Source organism: Schistocerca cancellata, chromosome 1 (genome assembly GCF_023864275.1).
Source record: "Schistocerca cancellata isolate TAMUIC-IGC-003103 chromosome 1, iqSchCanc2.1, whole genome shotgun sequence".
NCBI lineage: Eukaryota > Metazoa > Arthropoda > Insecta > Orthoptera > Acrididae > Schistocerca > Schistocerca cancellata.
This window is the reverse complement of record NC_064626.1, coordinates 1,279,059,060-1,279,084,074: the sequence shown is the minus strand read 5'-3', so window position 1 is coordinate 1,279,084,074 and position 25,015 is coordinate 1,279,059,060. Positions and strand designations below refer to the sequence as shown.

At 39.7% G+C, this 25,015-nt stretch overlaps 1 protein-coding gene across 1 annotated transcript in view; it reads right to left on the bottom strand.

Moving 5' to 3' along the window:
• Nucleotides 1–25,015, bottom strand: part of LOC126146787 (transformation/transcription domain-associated protein) — a 508,296-nt gene that overhangs the window by 130,910 nt on the left and 352,371 nt on the right. The window contains exons 50-51 of the mRNA XM_049915647.1: nucleotides 1,352–1,519; nucleotides 809–1,114 (exon numbers count right to left, since the gene is read on the bottom strand). Of these exons, the coding sequence (XP_049771604.1) occupies nucleotides 809–1,114; nucleotides 1,352–1,519 (474 nt within the window). The remainder of the gene's footprint in view (nucleotides 1–808; nucleotides 1,115–1,351; nucleotides 1,520–25,015) is intronic.

Genomic DNA, 25,015 nt, shown 5'->3' with positions numbered 1-25,015 from the left:
CCCAGACACCATTCACAAATGGAAGAAGAAAGGAAACAAATGATAATGGTGACCTCCACCACGTGCCTTTGAATGCCTTGTGGAATATATATGTACATATAGGTAATGTGTAAGTTTTAAAAAAGATGGGTATGTAGCTGGTGTAAGTCAAAATAACCACAGAATGCAGATCCAAGCTTGGAGTCCAGAAAAAGTGTCCTTGGGGACACACTGGCAAGTGGCCAGTGTCATAATCAAATCACTGCACTTCTTATTAATGCCAAGAGATTTAATCCGCAGTCAGATGAGATGCTGGAGCTACCTTACTAAATGAAGAGACATACTGTTATCTAAGAGCACTTCTGTCTTCGAGTGAAGTATGGACTTGCACAGTTCAGTAAGCAGAGCATACAAATCCAAGTCAAACATCCCTGTGGAAGCTAAACACAAAAAAAAAACAAAAACAAATCACCTCAAAACTGTCCACATAAGTAGTATACAAATTCACGTTTATGATCAGTACCACTCGATGCAACCAATGCTGGAATGTGCCGTGTACACGATAAAGAAGCAGCCACTACTTCATCCTAGCACATACCGCAGACTAAGTGTGCACTGTCTGTCTTAGTGATTACGTAAACACCATACACAATCTGAAGACTTACAGGAAATGTCCAAAACCGGTTTAAATAAATACAAACATAGTAAGAAATGTATCTGGTTGACTCCTTTTCAATGCAAGAACTGAAGGAAGAATTGAAGACTTAAGATCTCAGTTGGGAGGGCAAGAAGAAGAAGAAAATAAAAAGAGAAAAAAAAAGCCTCATACCTGTGCAGACGCATGAATAATTCCTCGTACCTGTGCAGACGCGTGAACACCGAGCATCCCATGATTACTCGTCTGTTCATGTTGCGAATCACAGTGTGCAGAAATAAAAGAATAGTGGTGCTGTCTCCAAGTGAAAATATCACTCCAGTGGCTCAGATCGTCAGCAATTACGGGAAGCCTGTTCCGCCACGTCTTCACTGTAGCCTTCATGTCTCTCAGAGAATCGTGTATGGTATCGTGCACTGATGTGGCACATGCATGCAGCAAACTTTGATGTATCTGGGCTGCCTCCTGCAGTTCTATTATCTGCAAAAGACATGAAAAGTCAGTGAGCAAAAAAAAAAAACTTACACACACACACACACACACACATATACACACACACACACACACACACACACAGACACACAGACACAGAGACACAGAGAGACAGAGAGAGAGAGAGAGAGAGAGAGAGAAGCACATATGCAGTGTTATCTATAACTTAATTTATTTTTAATAATCCAAACACAATACTAATGGGCTTTAACTGTATTCAGTTACCTGCTGAGCGGCCTGTAACAGAGGTAAATGCACATGAGAGACAATACTGGGAAGACGTCGCCATTCGCGCATGCATAGCGTTGAGGCAATCTCCACATATCGGTCAACAACATTTAAATGGTTCTCGTCAGGATGACAAACAGTAATGTATCCTCGAAACAGGTGAAGCTGTTAAAAGAAAAAGAGCAAATATAATCAATCAATGTCCTTTAAGCTACTCGAAATTGAAATTCATGGGATGGACAGATCTCTTAGGAATTCTATATTGTGGGGGAGTGTTGGAGTAAGGAGATAAATTGTCCGCTAATATCTTTCTGGAAAATGAAATGAGAATTTGGAAGAGGGAGACTTTAACATAAGGTTCTAAGTTACATCACCAAGCCACGAACACCATTTAAAAGAAAAGTAAAAATGTTTTTCTATGTGCCTACCATATGCTAAATACTTCTAATGAGACTGTGATATAGCATCAAATACTTATTACATTCAAGCCTGCATTTTTGTGAACGGATACAAATTTCTCATTAGACCACCACCCCATAAGTCTGACTTTGGTCCCAATAAAGTCTTTCCTTCCCCAATTTTCCATCACAATATCAAGTGGCAGAAAACTGCACATACAACCTCATTACTCACCAAGGCAGTTATCTTACTTCTTTTCTCCAGAGCAACACCACCGATCTGCATTGCTTGGAAAGAGTTGCCAGAACAAAAACAAAAAATGAACTGTGCTTCCAATCCATAAACAAGCTTCCAATTAATAACACAATTTCTAGCGAAACATAAGAACTTCATCTATTCCATTTGCTATGTTTACCAGACTTGGGACAGAACAGCCCACTTCATTGATTATGTTGTTACAGGTGACACTGAATGGTGGTGAGCATCTACGACGTACTGTGAGGCTAATCTCGGGTACTGGAGACAGTAATACCCCCGCAAGCTTGCTGAGGAGGTTGCACATGGAGCAGCCGACTGTCTTAACAGCATCTCTGCATAAACCATCCTCATATGGGATGCATTTCTCATGGGGAAGCATGCCAGATGTGGTACGCATCGTGGTTGCTGTATGCTTTGAAATGATGTGCTACAGCTCACAGAATGTGCTCCTCTTGTGACCTGTAACCGTAGTGCTCCAGTGGCAGTTGTCAGCTGCATCTAGTGCACGAATTACAAAGATTGTTTACAAAAATGGACATGACAGTTGTGCTTATTCTGTTAGCAATTGTCAGAAAGAACAGTGAAAATCATGAAGGAGATTCTGGACTTGAAAAGCAAATTACTGGCAGAGAATCACTACATACTGTAATGACTGAATAAAGAAGGGTTGTCAGGAAAAAAATCTAATTATGAAAATTAGCTATAAGCCTTAAACTTAGGTAGAGAAGTACAGCGCAAGCTGCTTCCATCAGTCCATTAAGGGGTAAAACACAGTTGGAAACTGCTGATTTCACACAAACTGATTGTGAATAGGAAGTAAAAAGCAATTAAGTGAAGAACTATCTGTATGCTAACAGCCCCAAATGCCATGTATAGAGGCCCTCAAATATCAAGGAAGTGAAAAGTTCCAAGCAGCACCAGATAAACAAGCCTGCAGCATATATTATGTGAGTGAGCATTGTACTCAACGAAGCTTTTACATAAAGAGGATTTGCAAAGCTTGCCTCTGAAATAGGGTTATTGGTTTCCAACATACATTTGTCTACGTGTATATTTCTGTATGTCGCTTTTACTGTGACAAGTATCTGTACCTCAAATAGAGCCTCTGTACCTTAAATAGAGCATAGTTCGTTGTCTGTAGTACCAAATGTTACTGGGTCACTCCATGCTAAAGGGTCTCATTTCAGAAGAAGTTCCCATATGACCATCGTGGATTTTGCTGAAATTTCGTGTGAACATTCAAACGTGTTCGAGTGATCATTGGTAAAGTTCAACAATCAGTAATTCAATACTTCTGGAGATATTGCCCTTTGCTTGAGCCTACAGTGCAGTTATCAACAGTGCACCCTTAAGTTTTGAAACTTTGAGATAGTAACTGTGGTCATATTTTCTTGAAAGAAACAACACTAGGTCATCTCGCAGAATTTCTTTGAGCTCTTAAGCTCAACAATTTAAAAAAATGATTACCTGGGCATTTTTCTTATGGATAATTTGAAAAAAAGTCAGCTGAAAAAATAGCTCAAAAACATGTGAAGTTTAGCTTTTTATATCCTTGAAGTAACTGCGATATAAACCTGGAACTTTGCACTTAATAACTTACCTATCAAGGTCTTAAAATATGAAATTTCATTCTTCTACTGCTTTCCAATAGCTTAAAAATTGAGGGCAAAGTTTATGATTTTTCTGAAAACACCAAAAACTGCTACTTCCACTCCACTTTTACCAAAACTGAGACTTCTGCGAAGACTTAAATCATTTGCAATAGAAAGACTGTGTTCAAAAGCACCTAAAAATCTAGATCCGCTTTTGCAATGCGAAAATATAAGGCACTAAAAAAATCAACAAGGTGGAGGTACATCGAAAATGGGCTCAGGTACCAGTGATACTCAGATTAAATCTAACACATTTTATTATGTTCTACAATTGTTTACTTCTCTCTATGGAAGGTAACATCAAAAGTCCTGATAACTAGGAAATGAGCTTAAGTCAGAACAACTGCAAATAAGCAGCTTCTTGTGTTTTTTTAGACATCTTGACAGCACTCAGACCCACAAAATTATTTTTATAAAGAATGAAATATAGAAAGGAACCCAAAACAAAAAGGTTTTCTTTGTTGTGGCTATAATAATTTGAGGTAATGCCATTTGGAAAGAGTAATTTTTTTTAGTTCTGTCTCCTCAAAATTTCTTTCAAAACAATCCAATCAGTGGCATCATCTGGCTGGCAGCACAGGTTTCCTCAGAATGTTCTAAAGCAAATTAATGAAACTTATAAAAAATGCAAGTAGCCTGAAGCAAATATAAGCTTAGGATCTTAAAAGAGAGCTCTTCTAGCTTTGGTCTCTTGACACTTATCGAAATGTATCCGACTCGGGAATTTGTGGTAAAGAAACCTACCCCACTCATGGCTGCTGCTGCTGCTGCTGCTGCACAGCTATCAGGCATGGTCCCCATGGTGATGGGGACACTAGTTTCCTCACTTTAAAAGGAACCAGCAGTGGTTAAGCCACCATGAATCACAGCAACACATTTACAAAATTTTCTTCAGTACACTACTGTTCCATAGTTTTCAGCTGAAGGCCATATTTGGTGGGTTTTGTATTATAAGGAGATGTGTATTTTAATAGAGTTAATGTAGGAATTTTATGTGCGACGATTTTCGCAAACAAACTGTGCAGTTCGTGAGCCAAAGTAAGCCTCCGGTTGCTGTGGGAGAGTGCTGCAGTTGCAAATCACTTTAACCAGCACATCCCCATGACACAGTTGCTGCGTATCATAAGGTTGGATTTTCCGTTCACATCCATGTTCATGTTCACATGAGCTGCCTCATCGCATATGAGAGGGGGTTTAGTCTAGGAAGTTGAGCCTTCATATGGCTCTTCCACTTCTCTACTCTATTTATCAAAAACAAACCGACTCCCATTTCGGACAAGAATACAGCATCCAATCTTTCACATATAATTGTTAAGAGCCACAGGTCAACGTTAAGGTGCCAAGATGGAAAAGTGTACTTGGAATAATTCAACTGGGCCACTTTTATTTACAGAATTACAGTTAAGGTTTGTATGCGTAACATGTGTACACTATTTACTCACACATCAACATTCACAGAGGTCATCAGGGTGTATTTAAGTTTACAATTGCTGCACATTGTCTTGTTGGAATAAGAGTAGACCATTAAAGTAATTTTTATTATTAATAAAACTTTCATACGTCATAACTATAAATGTTTCTAATAACAAATATATTTTCCTCTCCGTCAGAATACATCATACCTGTTTATCATAGTTCAGTGAATGTTGACTTTAGATTTACAGAATGTGCAATGTGTTACATCAATATTTTGATTATGATGCCTTGAGTACGTATTATGTTCTGGATGAATCAAGACTACCTTGGTCTCCAGCCAGTACTTAAATTTTAAATAAAGATCTTCAGCAACGGCAGTTGTATACTTCTGGCATAAGGAATCATTCTTGCTCTGTTAATGGCTTTGTCAGAGGGACGGGGTGGAGCAAAAGAGGCTCACGCCTCTAATGGGCAGAGGAATCAACTATGATCAATGGGAACATGTATCAACAGAACATGTGCTCTGTAAATGTAAAGTGTCCCAATGATCTTTCCATTGGCATAAGATTCCAGATTGTTCCCCACTTGGATTTTCCGGAGGGGACTGCCAAGGAGCAGTTTACCATAAGAAAAAGGTTAAATAAGCAATGAAGGGTAACATCCTATGTGACAAGAGTGTGAAATGCCAGAAGGTTGAATGTGGTAGGGACGCTAGAAAATCTGAAAATGGAACTGCAAACGCTTAATCCCACTACAGCGAGGATTCAATGACATGAAATGTAAATAAGATTAAGATTTTGCTCAGATGAATGCAGTGTAATACCAAAAGCATGAGAAAATGGTATAAATGGAATGAATATGCTATGAATATAAAGGTAGGGCACAGAGTAAGTTACTTTGAACAATACAGTGAGAGGTTGGGGGGGGGGGGGGGGGGTGCAGGAGATGAAGACAGAGAAAGTATAGAAGGATACCGAATGGGTAATTATATGTAAAAGAAGATGAAAATTTAATAATCATGGTTGATTGCATTGCAGTATTAGGGGATTAAATAGCAGGCAGAATTAAGGGAGGATATGGGCTCAGCATTTGGAATGAGAGAGCAGGAAGGCCAACTGATTTCTGCAGTAAACTTCAACTGGTAACAGGGAATAAACTGTTCAAAAATCACGTGAGAAGAAAGTGTACTTGGAAAAGGCCTGGAGGCACAGAAATATAGCACAGGATTACATCAAGGTTAGACAGAGGTTCCGAAATCAGACAATGGACTGAAAAGGCACACCCAGAAGCAGATGTACATCAGACCACTGTTTAATAATGATGAAAAGTATGCTGCAGTTTAAGAGAGTCATCAGGAAGAATCAACATGGAAACAAGAGGGATCGTGAAGCACTGAGGAATAATGATGGACTTTTGAAGTTCTCTAAGTCTGTACATCCCACAATAACGAATATCACAGTAGGCAGCTCAGCTGAAGAGGAACGGACATCTTTAATCAAAAGGCACTCACAGAAGTTGGATGTACAAATGTATGTGCAAGAACCTTTGGGTAACAGAAGAAAGACATCAATTGATCAACAACAAAAGAAGGAAGTACAAATATGCTGAAGAAAAAGAGAGGAATACAGAAATATATGTTACTAAGAAATGAAATAAATAGGAAGTGCAGGGAAGACAAGGTAAAATGGCTGCAGGAAAAATATGCAGAAACAGAAAGAGAATTGGTCATCAGAAGGATAACTCACTCAGCATATATAAAAGTCAAAACAACCTGAGGTGTAATTAAAAGCAAAGGAGTCAATATTAAGAGTGCAAGAATATTTCAATTGTTAAATGTAGAGGAGACAGAGTAGACAGGTGGAAAGGGTACACAGAAGGCCTCTATGAGTGGAAGAAACTGTTTGATTATATGACAGAAGAAGAATTTAGCAAAGTCTTAGAATATTTGCAATCAAATAAGATGGACAGCATACGTAACATTCCTTGCAAATTTCTGACATCAAAGGGGGAAGTGAAAAACCAAATAATTATCCAAGATCGTGTGTAGAATACACAAAACTGGAGACATACCATCTGAAAACATCATCCACACAATTCTGAAGACAGCGACAGCAGGTAAGTGTGAAAAGTATTGTACTATCAGCTTGATAGCTCTTGTATGAAAATTTCTGACAAGAAAAATATACAGAAGAATGGAACATAAATATGAGGATATGTTAGTTGACAATCAGTAGATAATATAAAGCCGCCAGAGAGGATGTTCTAACACTGCACTTAATAACGGAAACAAGACTCTAGAAAAAAAAAAAAAAAAAAAATCAAGACACCTATAACCTTTGTAGCATTTGTTGACCCAGGAAAAATGTTTGAAAATATAAAATGAGGCAAGATGTTTGAAATTATGAGAAAAATAGGTGCAAGCTAGTGGGAAAAAATGAAAAATATGCATAAGAGCCAAAAAGGAACAATAAGAATGTAAGGCCAAACACTAATTGCTTGGGTTGAGAAGGGTGTATGATGAGGATAGAACCTTACTCCCCTACTGTTCAATCAGTACTTCGAAGTAGCAACAACAGAAATAAAAGGTAGGATCGAGAGAGGGATTAAAAGTCTGGGTGCAAGAAAATCAATGATAAGATTTGCTAATGATCTTGTAATCTTCAGTGGAAGCAAGAGAGAGTTATAGGGTGTTCTGATAAAATGAACAGTCTATTGGGCGCAGAGTATGAAATAAGAGTAAACAGAACACGAGGAGTAGCAGAAACGAAATTAGTGATAAAATTAACATCAAAACTGGGGACCACAAAGTAGAAGTAATGAAGGAATTCTGCTACCTTGGAAGCAAAACAATGTATAATGGGCAATCAGAGAATGCACAATGGAGAATCTACATGGCTGTTACAAGGAATATATCATCTACATTCATTCAGACAGCTAAGCAGCTCCGAAATCTCTGTCAAGCCTTGCAATGAGATAAAAAATTATTGCGCAATCCCATGAAGCCATTGTGAGGCTAGAAGAAATGTTCAATAACCCTGGGCTTGAACTGTAGGCACTTTGAAATCATGGTAGGTCTAATAATTGGCTATAGTAACTTCAAGAAACATCTGAACATGATGAGAACAGAGAAAGAAGTCTCTAAAGTGCATACTATGTGGTCTCAGGGATAAAACCGCATCACATTTAATCTTCCATTACAAAGGACTGGAAGCCAAAGATACAAAATATTTGGCTCATTAATTCCTGAAGAAATTGTGGCTAACAGAGCTCTAATAAATGTACAAGGCAAGGAGGACATAATAACGCACACTAGCCTAGGCAAAGAGGGCAATCCTGTCAAAAGAGACCTGCTTGTAGCAAACATTCTTTTCTCTCTGTATTCCCTAAATTGAGGAAGAAATTTCTGAAGCTGTACATTTGGAGTACAGTATGGTACGGAAGTGAACCAAGGCTCTAGGGTGGAGTGGAGAGAAAAGACTCGAACTGTATAAGACGTGATGCTATGGAAGGATCCTGAAAATCAGATGGACTGATGAGATAAGAAACGCGGGGCTTCTCCACAGAATTGGCGAGGATTTAAAAAGAGAGAGAGAGAGAGAGAGAGAGAGAGAGAGAGAGAGAGAGAGAGAGAGAGAGAGAAATGAAGAATACACTGACAAGAAGAAGGGGTAAGGTGAAAGGAAAGGACTTATTAAAACATCAGTTAATAATTTCCATGGTACTAGAGGGAACTGTAGAGGGTAAAAACTGTGGCGGAAGACAGAGGAGGAGGAGATTAGTGTTTAACATCCCATTGACAATGAGGTCATCAGAGAAGGAGCAGCAACTCAGACTATCGGACTAGAGATGGATGGAGAAGGATGATGATGATGATGATGATGATGATGATGATGATGACGATGATGACGATGATGACGATGATGATTGGTTTGTAGGGCGCTCAACTGCGCGGTTATCAATGTCCATACAAATTCCCAACCTTTGCTCAGTCCAATCTCGCCACTTTCATGAATGATGATGAAATACCCAGTCTTCTCAATGCAGGTGAAAATCCCTGACCCCGGCAAGAATCGAACCTGGGACCCCGTGCTTGGGAAACGAGAACGCAACCACAAGACCACGAGCTGCGGACTGGATGGAGAAGGTAATGGCCGAATACATTCAAAGGAACCAGCCCAGCATTTGCTTAAACAATTTAGAGAAATCACAGAAAACCTAAATCTGGATGGCCATAAGCGGGTTTGAACCATCATCCTCCTGAATGTTAGTCCAGTGTGCTAATCACTGCGATACCTCACTCAGTGTGGGAAGACCAAGATTAATAAATCCAACAAATAATTGAGGTCTTTGTGTGTAAGTGCTACTCTGAGCTGAAGAGGCTGGCACTGGAGAGAAAGCAATGGCAGGGCACAGCATACCAGTTAAGATGACTGATGACAACAAGAAACAGACAGACGGAGAATTACATTATATTCATCATGTTTTCATTGGTATTGGCATTACAGAAACACATTCCCGATGATAATATTGATGAGAAGAATCTGACATTATTTGACAGCACGATTAGTGGTGACCTTCTGGAGTACATCACATTGCCTAAATATGTGGGAGTAAGGCAAGGAAGTATGTGAAATACATAATATGTAAGGTGAAAGGAAGACTTAGATTTCTTGGACGAGTTCTGGGACAGTGCAGTGCATCCGCAAAGTAAATCGTGTAAAAGATGCTACAGCGACCATTCCTAGAACATTATCTTATAGAAATGTGGATCCTCCTAGAATATTACCTTATAGAAACGTGGATCAGAAACCTGTATTAATTTTTTAATAGCACATCATTTTTTGCCATTTTCTGGTGTTGCAGTTTTTGCGTTACACCTCTGTCAAGAGTAAATATTCAACATTGTGAATGGCAAGTACAGATGGAAAGTTGTAAGTAACAGTACTAAAGTAGGGTTGTGAACCATTGCAAGCAGTGGATGCAACAGCTGTGATTACTGAGTCAGCAGCACTTTACACCTTGTATAAGAATTATAAGAATATGAAAAATCGTGGCCATGTGCAGAGGCATATAGACAGTCACCATTCTCTCATCAAATACACAAATGGAACAGGTTAGAAAATCACTTACACTGGTACAAAGTACCATCCACCCCACACATATAGGTATGAACATTTACTTAATGTACACTCTTTGACATAAAACTTGACCGGCGGCCGGCCGCTTCAGAGGCTAAGTCCGCGCCGATCGCGACATGGGACAAAGAAACTGGCCAACTCGCTAATTCTCTAAGTCCGGTTATCTGCACAATCTGGCAACACTGTAGACTGCGGCACTTCCTGGAGGAAAACTTGTCCCAAGATAGAGAGACTCTAGGCTGATTACGCCTGTGGTCTAGCGGTAGCGTGCGTTGTTTCTGTTCATAATGTCAGTGGATCGAGAGCAGCTGGCATAAAATATTTTTATAGCCTCTTCTGTCTGAATGCTGAAGACGTGAATGTAATGGTAGCGCAGATTCAATCTATTTCGCTTTGTGACACACCGATATCAAAATTTTATCTAGTAACGATTTTGCGGCAGATTTCCTGCAGACTGTCCTCCTCTGGACGCCGTATGCGGCAAAGCTCCGGGATCCATTTGCTGGCTACTGGCAGCGGCCGTGGCGACAGCAGCGGCGCTGCACTCCCCCGTTCTTTATCGAAAGCGCCTGCTACCGCTCATCGCTTTTGATGATTTGAAACGCTTTATTATTAAATGTTGCTCCACAGAAAATTTCTACAATTTCCATTCACGCTCAAAAGCATAGGAGACAGACGCCCTGATTAGTAGGCGGGTAATCGGCAAGAGCTGAGTATGGCCCGAAATTAATTTTATAGACTGGGACGAAATTAAACCACCTCACTACATTCGATGAATTTATAAATGCTTCATACCTCGTTTCTTTTCCTTTCAAACTTAATTATTTGTGCAACTTTTGGTCAATGATTGGATGTTTTCGTCAAGCCAGAGTGAGCGTCTGTGGTGTAAAATGTATTACAGTTCTTGTTTCATTCCTTATGGTAAGTCTATGCGATAAACTGTGTGAATACCTTGCAATGCATGCTCTGTAGCAGTGCAGGCACACTGCACATTTGGAGTTCCATGTATGGGTTCATGAAGTATTTATTGTTGATCGGAAGTGATAGTTAATGTCATCAGATTTAAACCAGAAAAATTTGTCGTTTTGAAGGTTTCAGAGAACGGAAAGGAATTGCTAACGCCGGTGTTAGAAAACGTCTACAGTTAAACGCTATTGCAAAAATTTAGAAGATGTGAACTATATTAATGAACATGTGCACTTCATAAACAACCTTCTGACATGTTAGACCTATATGACGAACAAAGCTCAAATTTATATCGTTGACAGTCGGTTTGAGTCTTTTCAGGACCTATTTTACAGTGAAGCACCTTGGAATTTGCAAAGCAGAAATCCATGATATTAACTTAATTTACTAAGTCGAAATCGGACGAAGATTGATGTTTAAAGGCATTCTTCAGATTTCGCATAAGAAATGTTTACTAGCAGTTTGCAACTCCATTAATTAAAATGGAAAATAAAATGTTTTAGTCAGCGGCTTCTACCGTGATTCGAACTTATAGTACAAGCACTGCAACGCACAAGGGAACCTCTGAGCTAACGACACACTGGCGGCCAGAGGCGGACTATAGTCACTGCGATGTTGCCTGAGCCTCAAAACGCAACCTTAAACACAGAAACAGAGGAGGTGGAGATTACTGTTTTAACGTCCCGTCGACAACGATGTCATTAGAGACGGATCACAAGCTCGGATTAGGGAAGGATGGGGAAGGAAATCGGCCGTGCCCTTCCTAAGGAACCATCCCGGCATTTGCCTGAAGCGATTTAGGGAAATCATTGAAAACCTAAATCAGGATGGCCGGGCGCGGGATTGCACCATCGTCCTCCCGAATGCACACACAAACAGGTGTTACTTATGTGAAGAACGCCGTTCTTGGAGTCCAGAAATTAAATATACTTTCTAATTGTGTCATCTTGCAGTGGATTATATCGTACGAGTCTTCGATGTGGAAAACGAATGTTAAGTGAATTTAGCGAGGTAACGCCGACCTACACCCGGAAGTAAATGCACTATCAGAGTGTTGACAAATACTTGCTACGACGCTGCCATTTCTCGGCTCTCTGACGAGGCAGCTCTTCAGCGAAATGCTTGCCGTGATTCTCCGATACGGTTCTTCAGAGTGGAGACGCGCGCGCACGTTTGGTTTTTATGCGGCGTTCTCCCCTGGTGGTTTCTGACGTCGCCTTGTGGGCTATGTATACATATGAGACATTCAATTATCATTAATCCAGAATGATACAAGTTTCAGCTTCCGGCGTGGAAGAAGGCTGTTGACGCCGACATTATATCATTTCAACGTAGGGAAAGCAAAACGGATCATTCAATGTTTCTCATTCAACATAAAGCATGTGAGATAAATTTCCGTAACGTTCATAATCATCTAAAAATACAAACGAAGTAAAAATACACCGGAATCTTATTCGAATTGAATATAATGTAAGATACCAAACGCTTTGCACCTCGATGTCGAATTTGTCCACTTGCAATCGTTTGCAGCATGCACATAGATTGTCATGATTACCACGAGAATGAAGAAATATGTTGGTAAGGATGGAAGCAAGAAGAGACGCAGTCAACAAATATTCTATTCCTCATGGCATTCATTTCATTTGACACGTAAGAAGAGGTAAAGCGGGAATTTACTTTCGTTAACACGAAAGATATGCCGCACATATTGATAACGAGGAAGTCTGCGTCTTCATACGTTTCCTCCTTGAAATCTGTATGCTCTATTATATACTAAGTAGCCCGATCATTGTTTCAGTAATGTGACCCTCTTGTTTGACCCCGTAACGATGAACAGATTCCAAATGCATGTCTCTGCGTGAAAGTAGCTGTTCGAACCCTTCCTGGGTTGTTTTTTGTGTTTTATTGCTTGGAATTCCTGAAGCAGACCACTGTGCCTTCCCCCCTCGTGGGTTAGGTCTCAAAACTAAACCGCTTTGTGTCCAATGGCATAATTTATTCATACAGCATCAGCATAAGACTCTTGCGAGTGAGAGAATGACAATAACAATCGTAACAAGAACAAGCAAATAATGACTGATGTTTATTCCAACGCAGAAAGAGAATGGCTTTAAATATAAAAATCTATATCTATATCCATATCTATTGATCTTTGAGTTGGCACAATGAAAATATATTCTTAGCATTTAGTTACTGAATTTAGTTCTGGATGTTTGCAGAGAAAAGGAAAAGTCGGTACTTCTCGCTAGTGTAATATAATGTGAACCAGCAACTACCCTTTCCTTAGAACACGACTCAAGCAGGTCCTCAAGTAGGCACTGCTGCACTCTGTTCCCTGACATTGCTCTGATGACGGTTAATGCAGATAGTTCCGATTATGAAATACAAAACGTATTGCAGGTTAGTTCCTAGGATAGTAACATTAAATTTGCGTTGTAGACGGCACATGAACGTGACGACTATCCATATTACTCATCAATATAAAAAGACAGTATTTTGGGAATTTAGCAGGATTACTCAAAATGAATTCTGAAATTGGGTGACTGACCGCACAGGTGCTAAACGTCGTCAAGAGTATACGATGTCCTAATCGCATTAGGAATATGAAGATCGTCTTCGACAGCTCGCAACTTTCACATAGCTAACCCCACCCTACTCCAGACAGCTCTCGGTGGAGTTGCACTACGTTGCCGATGTTATGGAAGGCTTTCAAACCGACAACAGACCACATATTGAAAAATACAAGCGAATTCTCTTGCAGCGTAAGCTTATTGTAACTAATCTAAAAATTATTGGAGAGGAACATTGTCCTATTCAAAAAAGTAAAATGTTACACACTGTTGACGTCAAACGGACATTATCTATGTCCTGTCTTGTGTCCTACTCATCTATAATATCAAGTGTACTATGAAAATGATTATATATAATGGATTATAAGGTAATGCATTGATACCAGATGGTGGGGGCCGGCCGATGTGGCCGTGCGGTTCTAGGCGCTTCAGTCTGGAACCACGTGACCGCTACGGTCGCAGGTTCGAATCCTGCCTCGGGCATGGATGTGTGTGATGTCCTTAGGTTAGTTAGGTTTAAGTAGTTCTAAGTTCTAGGGGACTGATGACCTTAGAAGTTAAGTCCCATGGTGCTCAGAGCCATTTGATCTATTTACCACAAAATGACATTAAAAATTTAAGTTATTCACGAGCAGCTAGTTGAGAATATGTATGAACATTAAATGACACGACGAACCGTCATGTTCTGCATATGGATTCAAACCCAGCTCATGCAGACTTTGCAAAGATTTCGTGACTGACGGAAACTAACAGTCATTCCTGATTAGGCATACAGAGAGTGGTATACCTCGATTTTAGACAGTATCAGTTAGCAAATATCAACTTTAAATTGCATAACGCAAACATTTTTAACAGACGCGAATTCCTACCCAGCATCTATTGTCCCTGTTAACGAACTACGAGAGATGTTAAATATTGCTTCTTCACAAGTAACTTACTTGAAATGCCGTGAGGTAAAGCTGTGTGTTGGACACGGATTCGAACCCGGAACCTAATCGGATTGCTATCGAAGCACAGTCAAATGTGACATATCGGAATTTCGCGGCAGTAACTAGATGTTATAACTGAAATGACGAGACGAAAAATTAATTTTTTCCTTCCCAGGACTCCAACCCGGCACCTATCGCTGTTATATTCTAGAGAAAACTAACGTTAAATATGGGTTTGTTGCACCAGCAGTGACATGTGAGCATGTTTGAACTGAAATAATATGACGAAGAGTTCAGCGCTCACTGGGAATAGAGCCCCACACATATCGTTGTTGACTACACACAAAGAGACGTCAGCTACCGAATTTTTCTCCACCAGCTGCTCAGAATAGCATCTTGAACTTACAGTCATCTCGCAAATAGTTCTGTGTCTCACTGGAAGTTAAAAACGTCAGATATCGTTAGTGTGACAGCGAATGAAAATACATTAAAAATCAAAATTATTATCCACCAGCAGACAGGTGTTCTCATGCTAGAGCTTGATAATACATAATTAAATCTTTAGTGCCGGGCCAGGATTCGATCCCATTCACGCATAATATGTGAAGGTGTTGAGGAATCTGCAGTTTTGAACAAACAACAAATTGTAGCCGAGCTGTATTGCCACGAAGGGATCAAATTCCGCGTTAAGGGCGGTCTGAGTTGCATTCCCAGTTCAGAACCAATTTTATCGACATACAGAAGCTCAAATAAAAGATGGAATAAGTGTCCTGTGACCATACATAGCGTTTGTGTCGTCACTTGAAATAAATAACTAGTATAAGAAAGGTTACTGGTGGTAGAGTTTCTACATGTCGCCACTCCAGACTTTATTGTGGTTCAACCTACCGTCTACTTGGTAAAGAAGGAATATCATCTTTAATGTGAATTTTCTGACCACGCAGCCATTATATCTCCTTCACTTGGTGTAGCCAGGAGAGAATGGAATCTGTCTCTCCCTATCTAAAATCATTGACAGAAGTGGGAATCGAACCCAGACCATAGGTATAACAACCTACCATCCGTCCAACAGACCACGAAATCCTCTTCTCTGCGAGTCATTTTTCTATCGTAACGCAGTTGTGCCACACTGGATGAGAATTCTGACACACAGGCTCCCTGTAGTAATTTGCAGCATGTTCAGTAAATTCATTTACTTGGTTGACCGAATCACCATGAACTAGCTGCCTCGGCTACCCAGTGCATACATTCGACTATTTTGTAATCACAGAAATAAAATCACGTTACTGCCACCTACACACCTACACACAACTGCCAACATTGTAGGAAGCAGAAGTTTAAATAAGAAGTGTTCCTTTTCACTTGAGCTATTCTATTGCGCTATCTGTTACTAGAAAACGTCGTTCAGTCCAAAAGAAAAGCTGTAACTGTTTGTCTCTCAGAAATCAAGGCATGGCCATATGCATAATCTCACAGTGCTGTGGAATCCAAAAGTTCTGGAGGAATAGTTGCCGAGCTCTGGAGCTGTTGTAGTTCTGTGTCAGCTTGTAGCATAGATAAGATGTCGCGAGTTCGAATACATTCAGTGCTACATTTTTTAAAACGCAATTCTGCTCTCTACTGAAGTTATCAATCTAATGGAACTTTGAACAAATTCCCTTCACTTCTCAACCCAAAGTAGTCGCATGTGGAAAAAGGACTAACTACTGTGACTTTTGTCCTATTCAGGTTTAATAGACAGCAGGCAGCAGATGCATCTCGAAGATGTGCAGGGAGAGCGCATCGTGCCATAATATGTCAGAAAAGTATTTTCTACATTAGCCGTCGTGTGGTAGTGATATTTTATTCTTCTTCAAACTTTGATTGACAGCTTTAACTCAGAACAAATTTTCTACATGCATGTAATCAATAAACTGCATGTGCATTGTCAGACTGTCATAGGTAACATCAGAGAATTCGCATATATCGTTGATGATTAATTTCTCTCTCATGTTTACTATTGTTTTAACAACACTAAAGGAAACCTTACGAAAATTGTGCACTGTATTATAAGAAATGAAATAAAACTAACGATGATAACCTTACGACGAAAGTATCTGTACACAAGCATGCCTCTATCGACACGAATTAGTAAAATACTACTCACTTAGATTTTGATAGGGTCTGTGTTTAATTGGTATGCTGTGTCTTACTCAAGAGGTATGCAAATGTGGCATTTCATAAATATAGTTACGTATTCCTAGAAACCCAAAATTCGCTTGTCAGCAGCGGAAAGAGGCGATACCTGTTGTGCAGCATTGTAAGTTTTTCAACATTGCACTATGAGCTGAAAGCATTTTCTTACGATTTCCGTATTGATGTTTGATCTGACTGCTTGTAGCTCTTTCACAGAAGGGATAAAAACGTTTCAGTCAGTGAGACTGGAACTGCGAACCGTAACAGACGCTGTTTCACAGGTCAGCACGTTACCACAGAGCTGGCGAGGGGGTATGGGTCTCAGCTTCCTATTACGACGGCAATAGTAACTAGAACTCGTAAACCGCTATTTAAAGGTCGAGATTAGTTGCGATTTCCACCTGCAACGACTTTCTTGGGCTGAAAACCGTAAATTTTCAATCTTTTGTTACCCTTCAAGCTATAATAACTCAGATTATTCAATGGAAATGACAGGTAAAATCAAGTGAACTTTGAGGCTTAATTCCGTGCACACCAGAAAGTAACTCGTCGATCACAGAGTTGCCAAACATACGTTGCCTTGTTGCCAAATCTCAGTTACAGTACCAGCAGGAAGAAGACGAACCGATGTGATCCTACAGCGGTCTGGGAAGTGACCATAGCTGGTGTCTCCAAGTCGCGGCTGCTACGGCCTGGAATACGTAATGCGTCTGATTCGCTTTCTGTAACTAGGTTTAGGGACTGGAGCGTAGTTACTAATAATACTCAGAACTGACTGCAAACTGAGCATCATAAATCAGTAACTCTCATTGTTGTTTTTATATTTCTTTCGTAAGTGCACTCAAAACTAAGAAAGTCATTCACAGGCGTTTTCCTGCCTCGCCGATAGTCGAGCAGAACATACAAATAAAAATAAAAAAGAATGTGTGTGTGTGTGTGTGTGTGTGTGTGTGTGTGTGTGTGTGTGTGTGTGTGTGTGTGTGTGTGTGTGTGAGAGAGAGAGAGAGAGAGAGAGAGAGAGAGAGAGAGAGAGAGAGATAAAAAGCAATGAGAGAGTGTGTAAAAAATTGTTGTAAAGAAATTGAATCATGGTATTTAAAGAAATCTTTCATTAAAATGACACGTTCCACATCATTACGAAATGTCGTATTCATGATCTATGGAACAAGAGTTAATCTAATGTAATGTAATCTAATCTAATCACATCATATTGATTATTAGCCATGAAGAGTCATGAACTACCGAAAGTTTTGCCAATACCAGTAACCAAATCTAAACTTGAAAATAAAAGACGACAATTTTTGTAATAAACCGTGACTCCTATCAAGACCCTTTCATCCCTGTTATCTAACCACGAAAGATGTCTGATATACCTCCATTCTGAAGTAACAAAGTGTGCATGCATTTAAAGATGAAGTGCATGATGTGAAGTTCTGTGACGGAGATACGAACCCAACACGTAATCCGATTGTTAACTAAGAAAAATCAAATGTTACGTATCGGTTTTTCTTACGAGCCGCTAGGTGTCTGAATCTAAAATAAGGATACAAACTTTTGTGCCTAAGCGACAATCGAACTGCACACCTACCGCGCATCCACGAATATAGCTTAAGTATCAGTTGCTTACTCATGAACAGTAAGATGTGTGCGTGTTTGACCAGAAATAACGACACCTGTTGCGATTGTTGGCAACACATGAACAGACATTGAAATTGCGCGTTAATTTTCACTAGCAGGTGGGTGTGCACTTGATAAAGCTAGAAATGAAATTATGAATATTTTTGTACTGGATCAGGTTTCAGACCCACATACTTACCTTTGGAAGAGAGCTAGAGAAGATTGCAGTCTTGGGAACAGGAACGAAATGACTGAACTATACTGTTCCGAGAGATTCAGATCCTCGAAAGAGGAGATACGAATTCGAATCACAGTCCAGCACCAAATTTTTAAAAGTCTCTAGTTCAATCAAGTACAAGTAAAATAAGAGCCCTGTCCCTTTAAATGGCTATCGGTTCATCAAATAAAATAAAATTTTCTAATGTAAGTAAGTTTACTGGCGACTTTATTTCTGTTTACCATGACTTCCGCTTTGTCATTTCCCAACGAAAACTGGCTCTGCTCAGTTGGTTATGAAGGAACGTGATGTTTAATGCGGATTCTGGATTATAACGTCTTTCTCTTGAGGTTACCAGAGGTAAAATAAATCTGTTTGTGCCTCTTAAAAGTAAATGCCTGAACCCACGCATTGCATCTGTGATAGCTCGTTCCACCAGACCATTGTGGCCACATTACCCAGCCCCAGGAGTGTGCTGTAACGGATGATGTGCTTAGCTTACAAAATTAGTCACGGTGGAAAAAATGCGAGTCTATTAAATGGTCAAGTAGAAGCAAGCTTCTGACGCAGAGATTATGCTATTCTCATGTCAGCAGGATGTAAAGACTCTTCTAGGCATCATAGGCTGGATGTGAAGCCATTTTGATTTTTCACAAATTCAGCAAATTTCTTAGTTCGAGAAAATCCACTGTGAAGTGTGAAGTTGCCGGATAATTCGATTATTACTGTTATTATTAATATCATTTTATTCATACTGCTGCTGTAACACAAGTGCTTGAACATCATTTAGTATCTTTTGGTCACTATAGAAGTAGTTTCCCAAGAACAGGTTCTTTCCCTGTCTACGGAATCCTTTTCATGTTAATATCAAACACCAGCAATTACTCGTAGATTACATTAAAACTAAAGTAATTGACGAAGACGTTACTTGGTAACAAAAACGCACTGCCTTTCTTCATTTACTTTCGCCTAGAAGTGGCTATCGAGTACTGACAAACCAAAAGGCAAGAGATCTTACTGCCTTCCGATATACGTTGCTGTTAGTTCTTCCACATGATTTGGTCGACATGACCTGTTTCAAGTAGTGTATGACAGACAGTGTTTTAGAAAATCTATTGTTTCCCTTTGCAATAAACAGAAGTATTTTCATTCTAAGCTGTCCAAGTACAAAATTTTCGCAATATTAGTGCACATTTAATATTCGCTTCTATAATGTATAAAAGTATTTCACAGTCGCAAAACTCGCATCCGAAACGTTGACCTTACACTTAGTCGCTGACCATAAATTCTAGCTCAGAGTGACACCAGTTTAAATAACCTAATGTAGCGAAGACTGTTTGCCAGTGCTCTCTCTCACCGGAAAATACGCAATTGACTCATTTGGCTCCATAAGTACACTGTAACAGTAATTTCTGTGTGAAATTTGTCAATAAGCTTTCGCCTTCCAACCGGCAAAATACGGAAGAGTACAGCCGGTAAACAAATCACAAATCACGATTTAGTGCCGATAAGACGATTTCTTTAAACATTGTCGAAGCTGAGGGAATTTATTTTCTGCTTAAATCGTCTTAAGCAGCAACGTTCACAGATATCTCAAATAGGAAAAAGCTGAATATCCAGGTACGAAGGTTGTAAAAAAAACTTCCCACAGTTTGTGTCAGGTTGATCTTTTCGTCTGATAACACTGCTTAAGTATTTTGTCTAAGAGGTATCACAAGTAGTATCCCTGTAGCTGTGGGAATCATTGGTTGAAAACGAGTTTAACACCAATGGGTACAGTGCTGCTATATTTTCAAAATTATTATCAACTTAAGTCTGAGTTCATCCACAAACTGAGGCGTATTTATAATATTGAAGCTAGACTGTGTATCCTTGTCTTTCTTGAGTGGTCACTGGAAGGCGTTTACACACACGTATACAATACTATGAATACTTCGAACGCTATGGTTAACGTTGCTCTCATAAACTACTTTTTTTTTAAATTCTTCTGGGTCTTAAGCGAGCAATATGTGTTGTAGATACAGTCTCAGACCAAAAAATTGACCGCCGAGTCGTTCACGTAAGGTGGACAATACAGTCATGCTCCTCTCAGAATTCTATGTCTGGCAATATGCTCGATCTAGCAACATGTAGACTGCGGCACTTCCCAGAGGAAGTCTTGACACCAGTCTTAGTACATTACTCTAGACTACGACCGTAGTCTTGAGGTTAAACGCGAGACCAGCTAATATGATATTGTAGATTCGCTTGAATTACACTCATAGCTTCAGCACCGAGAGGAAAGGGGCGATAAAAATTCTGTCGATATGTGCTTTCGGTCGCCAGACGTCATATTAGCTGGTCTCGCGTTTTACCTCAAGACTACGGTCGTGTTCCATCAGCGGTACGAATAAAATGATATTAATAATAACAGTAATAATCGAATTATCCGGCAACTTCACACTTCACAGTGGATTTTCTCGAACTAAGAAATTTGCTGGATTTGTGAAAAATCAAAATGGCTTCACATCCAGCCTATGATGCCTAGAAGAGTCTTTACATCCTGCTGACATGAGAATAGCATAATCTGTGCGTCAGAAGCTTGCTTCTACTTGACCATTTAATAGACTCGCATTTTTTCCACCGTGACTAATTTTGTAAGCTAAGCACATCATCCGTTACAACACACTCCTGGGGCTGGGTAATGTGGCCACAATGGTCTGGTGGAACGAGCTATCACAGGTGCAATGCGTGGGTTCAGGCATTTACTTTTAAGAGGCACAAACAGATTTATTTTACCTCTGGTAACCTCAAGAGAAAGACGTTATAATCCAGAATCCGCATTAAACATCACGTTCCTTCATAACCAACTGAGCAGAGCCAGTTTTCGTTGGGAAATGACAAAGCGGAAGTCATGGTAAACAGAAATACAGTCGCCAGTAAACTTACTTACATTAGAAAATTTTATTTTATTTGATGAACCGATAGCCATTTAAAGGGACAGGGCTCTTATTTTACTTGTACTTGATTGAACTAGAGACGTTTAAAAATTTGGTGCTGGACTGTGATTCGAATTCGTATCTCCTCTTTCGAGGATCTGAATCTCTCGGAACAGTATAGTTCAGTCATTTCGTTCCTTTTCCCAAGACTGCAATCTTCTCTAGCTCTCTTCCAAAGGTAAGTATGTGGGTCTGAAACCTGATCCAGTACAAAAATATTCATAATTTCATTTCTAGCTTTATCAAGTGCACACCCACCTGCTAGTGAAAATTAACGCGCAATTTCAATGTCTGTTCATGTGTTGCCAACAATCGCAACAGGTGTCGTTATTTCTGGTCAAACACGCACACATCTTACTGTTCATGAGTAAGCAACTGATACTTAAGCTATATTCGTGGATGCGCGGTAGGTGTGCAGTTCGATTGTCGCTTAGGCACAAAAGTTTGTATCCTTATTTTAGATTCAGACACCTAGCGGCTCGTAAGAAAAACCGATACGTAACATTTGATTTTTCTTAGTTAACAATCGGATTACGTGTTGGGTTCGTATCTCCGTCACAGAACTTCACATCATGCACTTCATCTTTAAATGCATGCACACTTTGTTACTTCAGAATGGAGGTATATCAGACATCTTTCGTGGTTAGATAACAGGGATGAAAGGGTCTTGATAGGAGTCACGGTTTATTACAAAAATTGTCGTCTTTTATTTTCAAGTTTAGATTTGGTTACTGGTATTGGCAAAACTTTCGGTAGTTCATGACTCTTCATGGCTAATAATCAATATGATGTGATTAGATTAGATTACATTACATTAGATTAACTCTTGTTCCATAGATCATGAATACGACATTTCGTAATGATGTGGAACGTGTCATTTTAATGAAAGATTTCTTTAAATACCATGATTCAATTTCTTTACAACAATTTTTTACACACTCTCTCATTGCTTTTTATTTCTCTCTCTCTCTCTCTCTCTCTCTCTCTCTCTCACACACACACACACACACACACACACACACACACACACACACACACACACACACACATTCTTTTTTATTTTTATTTGTATGTTCTGCTCGACTATCGGCGAGGCAGGAAAACGCCTGTGAATGACTTTCTTAGTTTTGAGTGCACTTACGAAAGAAATATAAAAACAACAATGAGAGTTACTGATTTATGATGCTCAGTTTGCAGTCAGTTCTGAGTATTATTAGTAACTACGCTCCAGTCCCTAAACCTAGTTACAGAAAGCGAATCAGACGCATTACGTATTCCAGGCCGTAGCAGCCGCGACTTGGAGACACCAGCTATGGTCACTTCCCAGACCGCTGTAGGATCACATCGGTTCGTCTTCTTCCTGCTGGTACTGTAACTGAGATTTGGCAACAAGGCAACGTATGTTTGGCAACTCTGTGATCGACGAGTTACTTCCTGGTGTGCACGGAATTAAGCCTCAAAGTTCACTTGATTTTACCTGTCATTTCCATTGAATAATCTGAGTTATTATAGCTTGAAGGGTAACAAAAGATTGAAAATTTACGGTTTTCAGCCCAAGAAAGTCGTTGCAGGTGGAAATCGCAACTAATCTCGACCTTTAAATAGCGGTTTACGAGTTCTAGTTACTATTGCCGTCGTAATAGGAAGCTGAGACCCATACCCCCTCGCCAGCTCTGTGGTAACGTGCTGACCTGTGAAACAGCGTCTGTTACGGTTCGCAGTTCCAGTCTCACTGACTGAAACGTTTTTATCCCTTCTGTGAAAGAGCTACAAGCAGTCAGATCAAACATCAATACGGAAATCGCAAGAAAATGCTTTCAGCTCATAGTGCAATGTTGAAAAACTTACAATGCTGCACAACAGGTATCGCCTCTTTCCGCTGCTGACAAGCGAATTTTGGGTTTCTAGGAATACGTAACTATATTTATGAAATGCCACATTTGCATACCTCTTGAGTAAGACACAGCATACCAATTAAACACAGACCCTATCAAAATCTAAGTGAGTAGTATTTTACTAATTCGTGTCGATAGAGGCATGCTTGTGTACAGATACTTTCGTCGTAAGGTTATCATCGTTAGTTTTATTTCATTTCTTATAATACAGTGCACAATTTTCGTAAGGTTTCCTTTAGTGTTGTTAAAACAATAGTAAACATGAGAGAGAAATTAATCATCAACGATATATGCGAATTCTCTGATGTTACCTATGACAGTCTGACAATGCACATGCAGTTTATTGATTACATGCATGTAGAAAATTTGTTCTGAGTTAAAGCTGTCAATCAAAGTTTGAAGAAGAATAAAATATCACTACCACACGACGGCTAATGTAGAAAATACTTTTCTGACATATTATGGCACGATGCGCTCTCCCTGCACATCTTCGAGATGCATCTGCTGCCTGCTGTCTATTAAACCTGAATAGGACAAAAGTCACAGTAGTTAGTCCTTTTTCCACATGCGACTACTTTGGGTTGAGAAGTGAAGGGAATTTGTTCAAAGTTCCATTAGATTGATAACTTCAGCAGAGAGCAGAATTGCGTTTTAAAAAATGTAGCACTGAATGTATTCGAACTCGCGACATCTTATCTATGCTACAAGCTGACACGGAACTACAACAGCTCCAGAGCTCGGCAACTATTCCTCCAGAACTTTTGGATTCCACAGCACTGTGAGATTATGCATATGGCCATGCCTTGATTTCTGAGAGACAAACAGTTACAGCTTTTCTTTTGGACTGAACGACGTTTTCTAGTAACAGATAGCGCAATAGAATAGCTCAAGTGAAAAGGAACACTTCTTATTTAAACTTCTGCTTCCTACAATGTTGGCAGTTGTGTGTAGGTGTGTAGGTGGCAGTAACGTGATTTTATTTCTGTGATTACAAAATAGTCGAATGTATGCACTGGGTAGCCGAGGCAGCTAGTTCATGGTGATTCGGTCAACCAAGTAAATGAATTTACTGAACATGCTGCAAATTACTACAGGGAGCCTGTGTGTCAGAATTCTCATCCAGTGTGGCACAACTGCGTTACGATAGAAAAATGACTCGCAGAGAAGAGGATTTCGTGGTCTGTTGGACGGATGGTAGGTTGTTATACCTATGGTCTGGGTTCGATTCCCACTTCTGTCAATGATTTTAGATAGGGAGAGACAGATTCCATTCTCTCCTGGCTACACCAAGTGAAGGAGATATAATGGCTGTGTGGTCAGAAAATTCACATTAAAGATGATATTCCTTCTTTACCAAGTAGACGGTAGGTTGAACCACAATAAAGTCTGGAGTGGCGACATGTAGAAACTCTACCACCAGTAACCTTTCTTATACTAGTTATTTATTTCAA